This window comes from Pimephales promelas, chromosome 3 (assembly GCF_988280905.1).
Source record: "Pimephales promelas chromosome 3, fPimPro1.hap1.1, whole genome shotgun sequence".
Taxonomy (NCBI): domain Eukaryota; kingdom Metazoa; phylum Chordata; class Actinopteri; order Cypriniformes; family Leuciscidae; genus Pimephales; species Pimephales promelas.
The window spans coordinates 3,889,903-3,908,470 of NC_142771.1; the positions used below are offsets into that span (position 1 = coordinate 3,889,903).

Consider the following 18,568-nt stretch of genomic DNA (forward strand, 5'->3'; position numbering starts at 1 on the left):
CTAAAATGGGTTGGTCTGAAGTAGCTTCATTACTCACAGGTGTGGTTTGAAATAAACCAATCAGAGCGTCCTCTCACATTCCCTTAAAGAGCAGGTGCGTATATTCCATGGCGGACTGCTAATATTGTGGCGGATGTGACGGTTCACGCCAGGGACAGAGAAGAGATATTGTATGGGAATGATGTACAAAGTAAATTGGGCTGGATGCAAGATAGGGCCCAAAGTCTCTCTTACCCACATATGCATTCAAAAACATCCAAACACATTATGATTCATAAAAAACAATGGTTACAAATGATTATGAATGTATATAAAAAGCTATTATACAGATACATAATACAACTACTAATGAATAATACTGAAAACAATATTAAATGATTTTAGTCATCAGCTATACCAGCACGTTCTCATCCTTTAGCGTCACATAAAACGCTATATGACAAAACTGCGCTATACTACGCACATGGTACCATTTATCGTTAATATAACACGCGAACCCAAGACGTCATAAATCCTTTAGCGTGAATATGACACGCAGACCCTACCTTAGCCCTCACAGCGCATGTTATATTAACGATAACGGGTGCCATGTGCGTAGTATAGCGCGGTTTTTCATATAGCGTTCTATATGACGCTAAAGGATGAGAATGCGTTGGCTATACGCTAGCTAGGAACGAGTTTTGCAGTTGGTGAGCTGATAAAATATTAAAACTCAGTCAAATCCTATTTTATGTACTCTTATTTAATTATGTCATCTGGTATCCTGGACTTGATCTCTCGTTTCGTTCAAATGCGGCTGCTGCCATTTTGCGATGGTTGTCGTTTCTGCGGATTCATGTGATCGAGAAACATTTTGATGTTTTTATCAGTACAGAGGGAAAGGGAAGAAGGCCTTTGCAGGGGAGAGTCGACACAATCTCTGATGACACTTCACGGCTGCGTTGTGGTCGTGTCCAGGCACAGGTCCGTCATCTGATCTGGATCCGGCTGACTACAGTATACCTTGGGAGGAACAAAGAGACTAATATTAGATTAGATACCAATCATATTTTGATATAACAAGTACATCAGGTGTTTTGGGAAGTGTTTCCGGTTCTGACAGACCTAATTTATGATGCAGTCTTACATTTAACATGATTTGAATACTAGAAATTATACGATGTTTAATAATGAGCTAATTCTGTGTTGACGAAACCAGGCTAATATGGTCATACTTCCTGGTTCTGGTAAGAACTCGAGCCGCTGCGTTTTGAACTAGCTGTGGTTTGTTTATTAAGCGTGCAGGGCAACCACCCAGCAGTCTCAAGACTATGATACTGTTACGTCCATCCGTAAGAACGTTTATATTTGTGTGTGTGTGGGGGGGGGATTATGTTTTTTTCGGCTCTATCTGTTTCTCTCACTTTCACTTTCTCAGGTTGTTGCTGATTGGCTGTCAGTTAAGACGATGAGTGGAAGGCGGGATCTGCATCTGAGTGACACCTGGTGAAGTGGATACTTAAAGACCTGCTGCAAGCTGCAAGAGAACGTTGCATTGAGAGAACATTGGCGATACGAACTATGTCTTAGATTTGCTTTGCGATTGAAAGCCGTTTAGAGTTCTAGAGAACCTTTATCTTAAGTTTGAGAGGTTTTGCTTGAGACATTAAGACATGGAGAAACTGTTATGTGTTTTATCGTTGTTACATTGTTCACATGTATATTCATCGTTCCTTGTTCTGACTGCGCCCAAAACCTTCTCCTTTGTGAACGTGGCGATCTACAAAGAAAAAGGGGATACCCAGCTAACAAATTTAGGTTCTGGGAACTTTAGTTTTTGGTTCCCAGAACGTTCCCGGAACATTCTTCTTGTGTTATAAAAATGGAACCTAAAAATAACCTACATGGAACGTTCCTACAATGTTCTTGTTTGGTTCCCAAAAAAAAAATAACCTCATTCGGGAACGTTAGGGGAACATTCTGTGTTTGCTACGTTCATTTGTCACGTGACATACATTGTAAACACATAGTTAAACCTGTCAGCATAAAAACACTAGCTAAGGAATTGTGCCACCCGCTGTATTTATGTTTTTTTAGTTAGTGTAGTTTAGTTATGACGTCTTGGACGTTGAAGACTTTTCTTTTGCGTTTTCTTTGTATCATAGTATTAGCTGTTTAATGTGTTAGATAACCTTAATGTAACTTTCATTTCTTTGGCACAGTTCATTTTCCCCTTTTTCCTTGTGGTTGGTTCTGCTTTTTATCTATTCATTAAAACGTATTCACTTTATTCAGTGGTCTCTCGTGTTTTCTCGCCTTTTTCAGTGTTATAGTGTGAAGTATCCGAGAGCGCTAGACGTGTATGAGTCATAGGAGGTTCATACGTCTAAATACTGACGGAAGTATTTTTAAATAAAAAAAGAGAGAGATTTAATAATAGCCAGCTTAAAAGCTTCCAGTATGTATATGTAAATGTCAAACAGCTGTAACTACTTCAGCGTTATTCCGATTGACATACAAATTGGCTTGCGGTCTATTTGAGTTGCCAAGCTTGTCTATGAGTAAATTGCTGTATCTAATTTTTTTTAGCACCTATTAGACCAGGTTAACGGAGGCCGATCTTGCAGATATTTAATTCTCACCCTGAAACAATGTAAATCAAGTGAGCATCAGTATGTTCTTCATCATGAAAGATTAACGAGGAATCAAGAATAAACACCAACCTTTTTGTTCTTCAGTATCATGATGTTTCATTCTGCAGGTTCTGGATCACTTCTCTCGGTTCTCTCCTTCCTAGTAGTTCTAAAAAAAAAAAACAGGTTCCAAGAGACGAGATGAATAATCAATATTTCATATTTCAGTTGAACACAGTTTGCCCTGGACGCTGTACAAATGCCCTTGTTGTTTACTCTGGCTTGAGATGAGTTTTTCCCATTGCATAACCTACACACCAAATGCTGCGCAAAAAGCATTTTCAGATTTTTGATTTCTGTTAACATTTAGAATATTCACAAAAATCTTGATTGATTTTTGTTGATTGAAAAAGTTGATTTTACTGGTTTTCTAAGGACAAATTAGAACCCAGAAATTATATTTTTCCCACAGCGCTGAATGAGAAGAGCCTGCTAAATGAATATTGAGACCCACTCTAGTTCAAGCACAGCAATATCCCCAGTGTTAAATTAACACCGAGAAGTGAGAATTATATAAACTCTGAGCAGAGTGTTAAATGAACACTGAAGCAGTGTTAAAGTTAATGAGATAATTAAGTGAATAATTGAGTGATGATTGAGCATTATTGAAGACACCTGATGTTAACAAGCAGAATCACTGAAGGACAAAACCGTAATGTTTAAGTCACCATTATGGTGATCAGTGTTTGCTTTAGTTGGTCTCTTGACCCTTAATTGATTAACTTTAGATTTTGTTTGGCTGCTGTATGTGAATTGTAACAGCCAGATGAACAAATAGAAAATGTGATCTGATGGTGTTGGTTGTGTTTCAACATAATCATTAATTGACCTGAATCGCTGAACTCATCAAGTCTAATCACAGCAATGGTGACAAACAGATCACCTCTGAACATAAGATCATTATTTATCCATGCAGCAATGCATGATGGGAGCCATGAATGAGTTTTGATTGGTGGAGCCCATAATGCACTTCATCATACTTTATTATTGTCACCATTGTTGAGACTCACAGGCAGATTATTGATGTCAGTGTGTCTAAATAAAATAGTTTTTCAAACTCTTTTGATCATAACAAATTGTAAGAAATATGTTGGATTGTATTGAAAGTGCTGAACAATGTTTGCTATAGAACTATTGTGTTGCCGTAATCAACAATGTAAACTGAATGCTCTAAATCAGTAATCTCAAACTCAATTCCTGGAGGGCCACAGCTGGATCAGGTGTGTTTGATTAGGGTTGGAGAAATGGAAAGTTGCGCAGCACTGCCACCTATACACATTGACCACCACCCACTGTCAGAAGGTGAATTTGCTTTTTTTACATTGGTCTAGACAAGTAAAACAGACTGAATCACATGAAATTTTAGTTAAAAGATACTAATCAACCAACAAAATGTAAGTTGCTGATTGTGGCAGTTAAGAAACGAATGAAGGAATTAACCGAGGATCCTCCGTCCTCGCGACTTTTCCTTGCAGCCTTCCCTCCCATCCTCCGGGGGTGGAGCTGAGACGCAAGTGTAACCCACTTGAAAATAGCCTACTAGCAGTTCATTACATTATTCTAGTTTATTATCTGATTTCTTGATTACTTTAGTTGCGTTTTCCCTGCACACCGTAATTGTCCAGTAGGTGGCAGTGTTGGCACTGCATAGAGAGGAAAACTGATACACTGACTCTCGGAGAAGAAGACAAAACCGCGAACAGCAGAACGATTTCCATTTTGGAATAAAAGTTAAAAGAAAAGTATATTTAACATTTAAAAGTGTTTTCCCCACCAAACCTACTTCTAAGGCGAAATAACAGAGCAAAGGGTCGAAATTACAACGAGTTTACCTACTTTTATGATTTTTCTCCGGTGAGTGTTTTGTGCATGATCGTGGCAGACATGGCGTGATAGATATGGTTAATGAGTTAAGCATGTAAAAGTCTATCTTTATTTTTTCTAGTTTGCTGTAACTCAGGTGTTTAATGCATTGTGTGAAAATGTATTGATGAGATATGTACTCTATAAGCTAAACAAAAACCAATCGGAGTTGAACATGAGTTTAATGATTTGAAGTGTTATTTCATGCTATGTTGAAGCCATGTTACCACATGATATGCTAGTGCTTGAGTTTCATGAACGTAGTGAATGTATAAATTGAAAATACGAATTTAAACTACTAGAGTTCATGAATCTGAGTTCTATTTCTAGAACTAGTTAATTTATAATTTATTGAGAGAATAATTGAATGTTGCCCTGCTATGCAGGTTGGGTTTTTTTTTTTTTTGATGCATGCGTTGAGAGGGATTCACCATCGGACGTACGAGGCAGAGGGCGCGAAGGATCATCTTGCCTGCATCACAAACTGCTTCTACTCACCTTTTCCTCATTGCATCGTGCAGATAAGAGATTTCACTCCACTAAAAACAAAAACACACTACCTGGGTAGATGGACTTTATTTTATTTTTTTATTTTTTTGAGGTAATTCAGAGCTCTGAGTTTTTTTATTTTATATTTTCTCAACTTGTGTAAAAACAAACAAAAAGTTAAGAACTAAGAGAAACTCTGATTTTCACAACTAAACCAGACTGATCTCATAAAGTAGCGTGTATGACACGCCAATTCGTATTTCCATTTTTGGCGTGCTATCAAGACGCATAATCGCCTTTCAGCGTGTTTATGAACGCCGTTGACTTAACGTTATATAAATATACGACTTACCTCAACCCAGTCCCTAAACCTAACCGTCACTGGGGTTAATGGCATTTATGACTGTTCCCTTACCATCCTAGGAAAAAAAAGATATGACTTACCTCAACCCCATCCCTAAACTTAACCGTCACTGGGGTTAATGGCATTTATGACTGTTCCCTTTCCATCCTAGGAAAAAAAAGATCGCTCCCCAGATGTAGATGTACATTTTGCTTTGTTTCGCGCGGACATTTGACGGCCTATACAGACACGCGGAATCACTCAGACGTTAATGGCGTAGACATACACGCACACACGCGGATAGCTCAAAATGCGTAGAGATAACACACCACTTGACTCGAAAGTGGCGTGTATGTTTACGCAAAAGTCCTGATGTCATGTTGACTAAAAGGACATTATGAAGAAAAGATAAACAACGTCATACTGGTTGATATTTGATGTTCAATAAATGCCGGCCATATGTTATGAGTAAACTATTTGGTACTTTCATTTGTCTACTCCTCCTGTGCAAAAGTTCCTTAGAAAGGTGGCACTTCACTTTACATTATAATAAGTGCCCCTTACACAAGGAAAGGAAACGAGTATGCCTCATTCACAACCTGGATGATTCAACAGCAGCCACTGTGAAACAGCACCAACTATAGGTGGAGAAGAGGTATTTGACTGTGAGTAACTTACACAGAAAAGATTGTGCTCCTCAGCACATAAAGATGAACTACTTACCGTGATCTCTGACTGTGGTCATGTGGTTTCTCCACTTCATGGATCTTCATGTGTTTCTTCAGCTGACTTTTATTATTGAAACTCTTTCCACACTGATCACACTTGCGCGGTTTCTCTCTGCAGTGGATCCTCTCATGTGTTTTCAGATATGATGAATCACTGAATCTCTTGTCACAGTGTGAACACTTGTAAGGTTTTTCTCCAGTGTGGATCCTCTCATGTGTTTTCAGAGTTGATGAATCACTGAATCTCTTGTCACAGTGTGAACACTTGTAAGGTTTTTCTCCAGTGTGGATCCTCTCGTGTGCTTTCAGATTTGATGACTGATTGAATCTCTTGTCGCAGTGTAAACACATGTAAGGTTTTTCTCCAGTGTGATTTCTCTTGTGCTTTTTTAATTGTTCAGCTGTAATAAAAGTCTTCTCACACTCAAAGCACATGTACTCTCTCACACCAGTATGTATTTTCTGATGTACATGTAAAGATTGCAGCCGTGTAAAACCCTTTCCACATTCAGAACATGAATACGGCTTCTCCTTTGTATGAACTATCATGTGTTTTTTCATGTAAGATTTATTAGTAAATGTTTTTCCACACTGATCGCATGTGAACGGCTTCTCTCCGGTGTGGATCATCATGTGAAGATTAAGAAAAGTTTTTTGTGTGAAACTCTTTCCGCACTGATCGCATGTGAACGGTTTCTCTCCAGTGTGGATCCTCATGTGAAGTTGAAGATTTGTTTTTAGACTGAAACTCTTCCCACATTGATCACATGAGAACGGTTTCTCTCCAGTGTGGATCCTCATGTGAAGTTGAAGATTTGTTTTTAGACTGAAACTCTTCCCACATTGGTCACATGAGAACGGCTTCTCTCCGGTGTGGATCCTCATGTGAAATTTAAGATTTGATATTTGTCTGAAGCTCTTCCCGCACTGATCACATGGAAACGGCTTCTCTCCGGTGTGGATCATCATGTGAGTCTCAAGACTATGTTTGGTTGTGATACTCTTTCCACACTGAGTGCAGGTGAAAGATTTCTTGGCTCCTCTTTTCTTTAAAAATGTATTTTTAGTCTTTAAACGACTCAAAGGTTTTTCTCCAGGTTGGACATGATGTTCCTCCTCCACTTCACTCAGTTCTTCTCTATCCTCGCTCTCTTCCATCAGGTCTGAAAAAAAAAAAATTATATATAACTAGAATGTACGTTCCTGAAGATAATGTGAGCGGGTGAGTGGCATAACTCGCCACTTGGTTGCTAGGGTGTTGTACAAGATTGCATATGAGTCAACAACCATGTCTGTACTAGGGGTGTAACGGTACATGTATTCGCATTGAACCGTTTCGGTTTGAGGCCTCCAGTTTGGTACGCATACAAACCGAACGATTACTTGGACCATTTTTCCTGCCGACCAAATTCGTGCTGGCGCTATCACCACAACATTGTGCAACATCAAATGGCAAGCGTAATGAAAGCGGAACAAAACTACGCTACTCATTAAAGACCTGCTGCACTACACTAAACTACACTAACTAGCAACATTCACCATGGATTTAATATAGTAACGCTAACTGTAACCAGTTTGGCAGACATATTAAAATGTGAAGTGTGAAGTAGCTACCCAGACAGCAAACTGACATTGAATCAACATGGAAACATGACATCGAAACAACGTTGATCTGGCATTGTTTTGCTCATCGAATTAACGTTGAACCAACGTCAGACGCGGCATTCTTCAAAGCTAAATGAAAATTGGTAATTGGTTTGCTTTCCTAACGTTGAAACAACGTTGATTTCAAGTTGGTTTTCCGTTAGTTTTGAAGAATGTCTGACATTCCAGACTGATCTCATGAAATAGCGTGTGTATGACACGCCAATTCGTATTTCCATTTTTGGCGTGCTATCAAGACGCATAATCGCCTTTCAGCGTGTTTATGAACGCCGTTGACTTAACGTTATATACATATATGACTTACCTCAACCCCGTCCCTAAACCTAACCATCACTGGGGTTAATGGCATTTATGACTGTTCCCTTACCATCCTAGGAAAGAAAAAGATATGACTTACCTCAACCCCATCCCTAAACTTAACCGTCACTGGGGTTAATGGCATTTATGACTGGAGATTTGACTGCGTGTACAGACACGCGGAATGACGCGGACGTTAATGGCGTAGACATATACGCATACACGCGGATAGCTCAAAATGCGTAGAGATAACATGCCACCTGGCGCGAAAGTGGCGTGTATGTTTACGCAAAAGTCATGATGTCATGTTGGACATTCTTTAAATATCACTTCCTGCCCTCCATCTCCATTTCGCGCCATGGCAACGCAGTGGCGTGACGTCATGTGAAAACAAGCTATTGGGCAGCAATGGGCAGTTAATCCTTACATTTTTTTATTTAGATTTTGTTCGGCATTTGCAACAGCATTAAAACGTCCAGATGATAAAAGATGATCTGATGGACTGTTGATTAGGTTAACAAAATTATCAGTTGACCTGAATCACTGAACTAATTTACAGCTTAATGTCTGACTTAAATGTATAATGTTAATTACAGCATCACAGTGATTTTACAGCGCAAGATCTAGAATTCAGAAGCTTTCCCAAAAGTTGTTCTCCAAAAATAATCTTTCTTTTAGCCACTCACAGACATTAAGAATCAGTGTATGAATCTCAACAATGGTGACAAACAGAATATTCAATTAGGAAAAGGACATTACTAAGACAATTCAGATCATAATTTATTCATACTGCAATGCATGATGGGAGCCATGAATGAGTTTTGATTGGTGGAGCCCATAATGCACTTCAACATGCTTTAATATTGTCAAGTCAAGTCAAGTCACATTTATTTATATAGCGCTTTTTACAATAATGTGTCGTGTACAATAATATATATATATATATACATAATACCGTGCTGCACTCTATTGCGTTGGCAAGTGCACGCCTGGCCCGACCCAAGGATAGTGACGGGAAATATCGGCCCGACCCGCTTGGGCAGAATAAGCTCTAGTTCACTTCTACGCTAAGGAACAAACTTCCCACTCTCACCGGTAGCCATGTTGTCGCTTGCTGTATATGCTGTTGTTGCCATTTTGTTCGTGCTATGATGATGTTGTCGTCGCTTGCCATACTGCTACGTGAGTGAAACTAACACTACGGAAACTCCGGGGGGCCCAAAATGTGCCATTACGCAAAAACTCGATTTACTTTTTTTTTTTTTTAAATGGCCCGCAACAAAAAATTTGAATTAATTAATTCAATCGATTTTTCGCCCAGGCCTACATTATACTTACAGTGTGTTTGAAAAAAATGATTTAATCGTCCTCTGCTTGTTTTCTGGGGTGCATTAGATGGCCAAACAGAAACGTGACTAAACGTACACGAAATTTCGCAAGAGCAACATGAGATTTTAAGCAATAGGTGATTCGCGCTGTGATTGGCTGAATGTTAGTTCACTCAAGTCTAAGCAACAAATCAGAGAGAACACAGGCAGAAATAGTGGCGCTGGGTCACAAAAAAACCCTCAATGCAGTACATGAGGTCCACGAGGAGGAGTCGGATCAAGATCCAAGGGGTGGAGATGGGTAGGATTAGGGGTGGGGTTAGGGATCAGGGGGCGGAGTTGGGTAGGTTTAGGTGTATGTAAGGTGGGAGGAGTTGGATCTGGATCCGGCTCCTCCCCGTGAATTCATGTTCTGCAGTGAGAACCACCTCAAGCCCCGTCCACACTACTGCGTTTTCGTTTAAAAACGGAGAATTAAAACGAATACGATCTCCGTCCACACCAGCGTTTTGTCTGCATATTAGAATTGATCTCCGTCCACATTAAAACGACTGAAAACGCGGATCACGTGACCATTCACCAACACTGGGCATGCGCGCGCCGGTGTAAACAGTGGTTGGCGAATCAGGGAAGGACACGTCATGACTGATGACACCCAATCATAGAGCCGAGCGTGAGCCTCTGCGTCAGCGTTTGTAAACTCCTCCGTTTCGTCTCGTCCACACTAAAACGCCCTCCGGAGATTCAAAACGCAAAACGCAGCTGCAGCGTTTCTAAACTTCTCCGTTTTAGGTCTTCGTTTTTCCCGTTTTAGTGTGGACGCGAGGTGCAAACGTAACAAAAGGTCTCCGTTTTTAAACGAAAACGCAGTAGTGTGGACGGGGCCTCAGACAGAATTACCTGTTCCTACAGTGACCCCCCAGGTTGCTACGCCCCTGCTAGTAACACTCTTTGCAGACATACATAGGCGGACCAAACAAAGGACCTCATTCAAGCTTCTCTGTTGGCTCTCTGCCATGGACAAAGACCTTTTTATACCACTGACCAAAAAAAAGGTGGAACATATGGTTCCCATTAACATTGGAATGTAGCCTACATCCTGTACATTGAGCAAGCTGCATATACTTTCACTCAAAGTCTCTCTCACCCACCACATGTTTTTAGACGATTCACAAAAATATGATTACAAATGATTGGGAATGTATATATAAAGTAATAATAATACTGAGAACAATACTAAATTATGAAATTTGAGTCTTGCATCACAATAAGTGCATTGTGATTGTCAAAGCATTTAGTAACTAGTGACAACACATGTTACTACATTTTTATAATATTGCAATCATTCCTCTGCTCTGTCTTTTCTGTCTTCCCTCCTGGACGGCACACTCAATTTGATCTTATACTTCTAACAGAGGAAATCTATGTATAGAATAGACGACATAACTTTCCTTATAAGGAAACTGTGCTTCAGTGTATAGATCATGCAACATGCTTCAGTTGAACACATGTTGCATTGCACACACTCTTGTGCAGCCAAATAAAGTCTCTCCACATGTAAAGACACACCCTGACTTCACTAAATACATTACATAAATAATAATACTGAAAATAATCAAATGTTCTGATTATACCTTGAACTCATATCATACCAAGGCAGTGTCAATAGTGGCTTGTACATGCTTCTCCATGCAAGTTTCAGTCATTTGCAACACCAAAATGAACAGCCCCCAGCGTTTCAACAGCTCAAAGTTTATCTGTTTAACATTTTGACACATATTTCATAAAACGATTTTTCTATTCACAGAACAAAAATCCAACTTTTCGAATCTTTTAGTCCCAAGTAAATGATGATAAATTGCATCCACTGCTTGATGAGTGGCTTGCAGTGCAGAAGATGGAGTTAATAAGGTAACTTTAATCAATACTCACGGAAAAAAACTGCTTCAAAAATGACATTAAATGAATGGCTATTTAGCCTGTACAGATCCTAGAAATCGATAAAAAAATTTAAAAACAGCTGCACATTTAATTTATCCATTTTATATTATGGTCAGATGGATGTTTTCTTATAAATCCAGAAATTCGTCATGCTTTTCGTCAGGTGTCTTTTTTAATTAGCCTACATGATGTGAATATGTTGTTGTCTCTTTTTAAAAAACTATTATGAATGAATGAATGAATTGGCGTTTATATTTTTGGACTGAGTGGAATTAGCAGATGGTCCCTTTAGCAGCGAATATCAAACCTAAATCTAACTTTTATCAAACCTAAATCAAACCTAAAATCTAACATTTACTTCCACTTCAAATGCGCAGTCAAATACAAAATACAAGCATTAAAACAATTACCCCATTTTAAAACACTTGAATAACTCAAATCAACTCATACCTGTCTCAATGGTCCAACTCCAAACTCACATCTGGCTCTAGTCTAGGGCTTTCGAGTCTGACGACAACACGAGGGCGTGTTTATCCAATGACCATATGCGCAGTTACACACACCACGCACACACACACACACATCAGAAACAGACACATGTGACTCATAACGGGATCGGACCATTGACTGTAAAAAAAAGGATTTTTATTAAGTAATTTAAATAGAGCTGATCAAGGATTTATCTTGACCTCGATCCTCCTCTTAAAATCATTTCATATTTGTCATCACGGTTTTCTTCGGAAATTCAGTAAACTTTATTTTCCTGTTATCACTCTGAAACCATCTGTATTGTAACACAGATTATAAACAGGACTTGACTTTAAGAGAAAAATAATTTTATCACTTATGAGTGCATTAAAAGTTTGTTGAAATCAGAGATGTATAGTAACGAAGCAGAACTACTTAAGTACTTTACTTAAGTAGCTACTAATATGCTGTATCTGTACTAAAGCGCCTTATTTGATTGCTAGTTCAAACTTTTGACTACTTTCTTTAATAATTACATGACACAATACTTGTACTTTTAGTCTTTAGTGAATTTTAAAATAAAATACTTAAGTACAAAAAATGTTGAACACTTTAGTACTTCTACTACTGTTGGTTTTATACTCGAAAAATGCACGTATCATTCCTTAAAAGTTAATATTGCCCCAGAACAAATTGTATTGTTAGCCCACCCCAAAACGTACACACAATAATAATGATAAATGCTGTCCAATACTTAATTATGTTTCCTTTGTTTTACTGACAATTATATAATTTAATAAAACAAACAAAATTTATTTAGTTTTGTCTTATGACTTAGCTGTGTATGAATACACTGTAGTCTAGATGCAGTGAAATTAAATTAAATAATTATATTTTATTAACTGCCAACAATAAGAAACATGATTAAATAAGTAAAAGAAAAAATAAAAGTAACCATCACTAAACAAATAGACAACACATGAAACTTTATTCAAACTGCAAGCATGTATTTGCAGGCGCTGAACCCCAATCGTACTGCCGTCTCAACACAGCGGTTCCCAGTCTGCAGGTTTATTCTGACCACCAGGGGTGAGCCGTGCCTTCGTCCCGTTCTATAAATGGCTCAGCAAAACAGGTTAATAATAGACTATTATCTACCATTATTCATTTTAATTATATAAATGTCTAATTAAAACATTTACAAATGTATAAAACTGATCAGAGATCAGGTAAAACCCACAAACACTGTTCATTGGTTCTGGGAGATTCATGGGCTGACGCTGGAGTTCAGTGTAAGTGCTGTTTAACGATGATTATTAACCTATAGTGATGAGACACTTATCACATGCTCTGCTTGTACAAAACACTCGCAAAATTTTGTTTCAATTTTGATATTTTTAGGTCAAACCGTTCTTGTCTCATACGGTCACCACCTCAAAGAGCATGCACAGAAAAGTCCAAATTAAACATGATTTAATGACTCGTAAATGTAAGTACACACTGATGGCCTAAGACACGAAACGAGCGGTTTGTGTGAGTATTTATATCGTTTTTACTAGGGATGTAACGATTCACTCAACTCACGATGCGAAACGATTCACGATACCGGTTTCACGAAACGATTTTTTTAACAAATGAGATTTAAGACAAATTATAAATGAAAAAGTGTCTCTTTCATAACTTCTCAGACAAAATGCTGCACATGTATTTGTCAAATAATAAAACTACATTGAAAAAAATATTCCCTTCAAGGTTGTTTCTGTCTGTCTGGTAAAGAGGCTGGACACTGGTCACCTTTGCACACTAAATAAAAGGTTGTAAAATTAGTAGGCCTGCCACATTGACAGGCGTTTTACATTGCAATAAAGGAAAGATTTTAAGAGAAAGAGAAAGAGTTAAAAAAAAAAAACAGAACACATTTAGCAAAATATGCCACAACCATCAACAAATTATTGAAAAAAATAAATAAATCCATGTACACGACATTTAGAGAAAGAGATAGTAAAATAAATACGACACATTGTTGCCATGGAAACACTGATGCACCTTGTGATTTCCGTAGCTCTCACACACTTGTCGTATTAATGACTTTTTCGTGAAAACGGAGGTGATGTGCTTCTCATGGTGGTGATTATTATTAGTCTACCAAGAGTCAAAATGCCGGCACAGCTCCGATTTGAATGAGTCAACATCTACGCTTGCCGTCGCCATGTGTTTGACAGCGCGTGCACAAAGGCGCGAGCGGAGCAAACCACGCGCTTTCAGTTCATTACTATGAGTTTATATCGTTTTACAAGCTCAAGTTCCTTAGGAATGAAGTGAAAACACTCGCTAGGTTCGCGCCAGTGTGTGCTCGCTGCTATTGTGCCTGTAACACCGTGTCCTAACTACACGCGACACGATAAAATTACAGCGACAGCAAGTGTGTCTGTCCACACTAGACGCGACTGTGAGACGCCACACATTCAGAACAGCGTGTGGGCGGAGTCTCTCTGTGAAAGCACACTGCTGGCCCGCACTCGCATTGGAAATGGGTAAGGACATAATCAAATCAAGAAATAACATTCATAAAACCCAAAACATTAACAAAATATACTCATTGACTAATTTTGTTATGAAGTAGAGTTGTATGTTTGCATAGAATTCATTTTGAACGCTATATTATATGCTTTCAAAATCGGAGGTAAATTATCTGTTATCACTTGTGGCACAGTGAGCTATTTTTAACTAAAAATAAATAATGTGTACTCATAACTAGTGTAATTTCTTCATTCTGTCAGTCGCGACGTCGCAGAAATAGGAACCGTTTCTAAATTAGAAACTTCGCGTGTCGCCGTCTGGTCTGGTTAGGACAAAAACTCTGATTAACATGGAAAAGATACCTTTTATCGCGTGTCGCGGCGTCGCGTGTAGTTAGGACACGGTGTGAAGCGAGGTTCACAACTTCACAGGCTATTCAGTAAACGTCCCAGCTGTTTAAAATGTAAATCGCGATTCGTTTAACATTTCAACTGACTTGAATCGTTACACATTTTTATCGATTTTCAACCGGTTGCGAGTGAATCGTTACATCCCTAGTTTTTACCTCTTGTGACCACAGCCACGTCCAAGTGATCTAAAGGCGCCGGCGCTTTGTGGCTGTCGTTACACGAGGTAAAACGATATAAATACTGTTGGTTTTCTCACACAATCTGCTCGTTTCGTGTCTTAGGCCATCAATGTGTACTTACATTTACGAGTCATTGAATCATGTTTAATTTGGACTTCTCTGTGCATGCTTTTTGAGGTTTGTGACCATAGACCTCCATTATATGACTGATAGACACAAACGGTTTGACCTAAAAATATCAAAATTGAAAATACTGTGGAAACAAAGACACCTACATCTTGGATGCCCTTGAGGTAAGCTAAAACATATCAAAAATTAATTTCAAAGTGAACTATCCTTTTAAGACGCCATCTCTGCCTGCTTTGTGTTAATATCAACATGCATTAAAGAACTGCTCCGCGTTCGCATGGATCTGATCACACGTATGCGGCTTCACTCTGCTGTGGATCCTCTCATGTGATTTCAGGTTTGTTGACTGTCTGAATCTCTTGTCACAGTGTGAACACTTATAAGGTTTTTCTCCAGTGTGGGTCCTCTCATGTGATTTCAGGGTCGATGGCTGACCGAATCTCCTGTTGCAGTGTGAACACTTGTAAGGTTTTTCTCCAGTGTGGATCATCTGGTGCCGTTTTAAATCTTTCCATTCAGTAAAAGTCTTCTCACACTCAAAGCACATGTACTCTCTCACACCAGTGTGTATTTTCCGATGTGCATGTAAAGCTTGTACCACTGAAAAACTCTTTCCACACACAGAACATGAATACGGCTTCTCCTTCGTATGAACTGTCAGGTGTGCCTTCAGGTCTGATGACCTATGAAATGCTTTACCGCAATGATCACACGTGAACGGCTTCTCTCCGGTGTGGATGCTCATGTGTCCTTTAAGGTGTCCTGATTGAGTGAAACTCTTTCCACATTGATTACATACGTGTGGCTTTTCTCTGGTGTGGATCCTCATGTGCAGCTTATGTGCTGTTTTCTGTGTGAAGCTCTTCCCGCATTGATCGCAGTTGTACGGCTTCTCTCCTGTATGAATTCTCATGTGAACCTGTAACATTTGTTTCTTTGAGAAACTCTTTTCACATTGATCACACATGAACGGCTTCTCTCCAGTGTGAACTCTCATGTGATTCTGAAGACTTGGTTTGATTGAGAAGCTCCTTCCACACTGATCACATGTGAACGGCTTCTCTCCGGTGTGGATCCTCATGTGAATCTGAAGACCTTGTTTGTATTTTAATCTCTTTCCGCATTGATCACATGTGAACGGCTTCTCTTCAGTGTGAATACTCATGTGAACGTCAATATTTGGTTTGTTTGTGAAACTCTTTCCAAACTGAGTGCTAGGTTTGACATGATGTTTCTCCTCCACTTCACTCTCCTCTTTCACTTCCATCAGATCTGAAATTCAATGTGAAGAAAAAAAGAAGTCTAATTTCATTTTCAGTACATCTGATACAATAAAGTGGAGTAGACCCGTGTTTCTCAAACTAGGGGTCTGTAGAAGGCAATAGAGGGGTAGCATAGAAATTTCAGAAATTCTATATTATCTATATTAGAAAATTATTTAAATGTACCAGCATGTAAAATAGGATTGTCAACCCTAAAATTATGATGTACAAAAAAATTTGAAATACATAAAAAAACAAAGAAATATCAGATAAAAAAAAAATCTAAAAATATAGCTGCGAGCATCGATTACGGGCCCAAGATGATGTCACCGCAACCCCAGTTCCTTTAGTGGCGGTGCACCGGCTTTGGCCCTTTATCGTATTTATATATATATATATATAAATAAATAAAGACACAGAGAATATTACTTGCCTCACCTGATTAGAACAATGAAAAAATAAAACAAATTACTAGGGAATCACTAAACCGAGAGAATTATTCTGATTTGATGATAGACTCAAAATATTACACGAGCAATCCTTTGAATTTAATATTAAGTATGAAATGCCAAAGCTGACTTAAGAAAGAGATCTAAGACATTTCTTAGAAAGAAATCTAAGACAGAACAAATAAATGAGTATTTATACTTTTATTTCCTTATGTATAATTGTATTTTTATTTATTTATACATTTACTCATTTCCACTTTCATTTATAGTACTTTACTTTTCATTTACCAGTTCTTCTGGTCTTAGTCTCTGTTTTTTCTGTTTCTTCATATAATTTCAGATACACTCTGATGGTGAGATCCGACCTCCGTGTGGAGCATTGGCTGTTGTCAGAATTCTTGTGCATTCAAAAATTTCACTGGATTATTACAATTAATGGCACAATTAATGTCTGGAAATGTAAACTGATATTTCCTACTGAGACACTACAACAAAATATTTAAATAATTTCTTTGAGGTGAAAATACTAGTGTACCTAAGGCCCTGTTTACACGAGAACGCTTGCGGGTGAAAACTTAAAAATATTTTATCGATGTGCCTTTCGTTTACATGGCGATGGCGTTTTTGAGGCTTAAAAACGCAAAAAAGTGAAACCACCCTCCAGAGTGGAAATCTTAAAAACGCTCCACCGCCGCGTTCCCGTGTAAACGCAAAAGTCTGCTTGAGAGTGAAGGTTGTTCTCAGGCGCGCGGACTTGGTGTTGTTGTAGTATGCACTCCTAGCTGCCTGAAGTGCATACTACATTGAATTTCACACACTTTTGCGTCACCATTTGCATGCGGATTTCCCACACAAAACGCTCGTCTAAACGCAGAATAAAAAGTGATGACGCAACGCCACTTTTGCGTTTTCTCTTCAGAATCGTTTCCGTGTAAACATAGCCTCAGACTTCTGCACAGTACTGTATTTCTACATTCATTTATGTATTTATGTTTTCATGTCTACATTTATTTATTTTCACATTTATTTATTTCCATATTTAATTATTTCCACATTTATTTATTCCAACATTTCTTTCTCTGTATGCTAATGAGGGGGACGTGTTTTAACTCAGACATCAGCAATGGAGCTCAGAGTGGCAGTGCTGAAGCTTTGAGGCCACAGTGACACCTTGTGGTGTGTGACCAAACGAAACACAAGAGCTGTGAAGGCAATATCACATTTTAAGTCGTGTATATCGACCTAACTGTATGTAGGGTAGGCTATATAGGCTTAACACGCATAGCACACATGAACAGAAACTGCTCTTCAACGGGTCTGATAACAGATACTTGGACATGAGAGCGCGTCTCCTGTATGAATTCTGAATATAAATATCTAATATTAATAACAATGTAAGCGTGGTGGCTAGGGCTGATAGCTTGCGTTTATTGCCGATGAGACTCGCTCACCAGCGCAGAGAGAAACCCAAAACAACGCGATTTACATCTGCGTTTCCTAATTTCGTATGCATAACAGGTGACAATTCAAATACTTAAAACACAACCCATATTTAGATGCTGCTCTTAGATACTGATTAATCACAAGTCACCAATTTTGAATTATTCTTAAATCAAACAAAAGGGGCTCATGTAAACACAGTGAGTCACGCATCTCATGTGGAAATAAATAAATGTATAAATAAACAGTGAAAATAAATAAATGTAGACATAAATACATAAATGAATGTAGAAATAAATAAGTGGAAAAATACATGTTTGTATTTTATTTTTTTTTACATTTCTTTGTATATTAATTTATGCATTTTTAAATTTCTTTGTATATT

General features: G+C 38.4%; 2 protein-coding genes across 7 annotated transcripts in view; both read right to left on the reverse strand.

Annotated features, from left to right (window-relative positions):
* Positions 1-18,568, reverse strand: part of LOC148981876 (uncharacterized) — a 55,207-nt gene that overhangs the window by 34,728 nt on the left and 1,911 nt on the right. For 3 of the 5 annotated variants that reach the window (XM_089129183.1, XM_089129182.1, XM_089129181.1), the window contains exon 3: positions 12,660-16,304. The exons of the other annotated variants lie outside the window; for them this stretch is intronic. In XM_089129183.1, the coding sequence (XP_088985309.1) occupies positions 15,277-16,304 (1,028 nt within the window). In that variant the 3' untranslated portion in view covers positions 12,660-15,276. Of the gene's footprint in view, positions 1-12,659; positions 16,305-18,568 lie in introns of those variants that run through there. 5 annotated transcript variants of the gene reach the window in all.
* On the reverse strand, positions 461-11,910 carry LOC148981878 (uncharacterized). Of its 2 annotated transcripts, XM_089129167.1 has the most exons (4): positions 11,777-11,908; positions 6,091-7,258; positions 2,703-2,781; positions 461-1,002 (listed from the first exon to the last, which is right to left on the reverse strand). In XM_089129167.1, exons 2-3 carry the CDS (start codon positions 7,251-7,253, stop codon positions 2,730-2,732), a joined length of 1,215 nt encoding a protein of 404 aa, XP_088985293.1. In that variant the 5' UTR covers positions 7,254-7,258; positions 11,777-11,908; the 3' UTR covers positions 461-1,002; positions 2,703-2,729. The 2 variants fall into 2 exon arrangements, with proteins under 2 accessions (XP_088985293.1, XP_088985294.1); XM_089129168.1 differs by lacking the exons at positions 461-1,002; positions 2,703-2,781 and having other exon boundaries at positions 6,087-7,258; positions 11,777-11,910.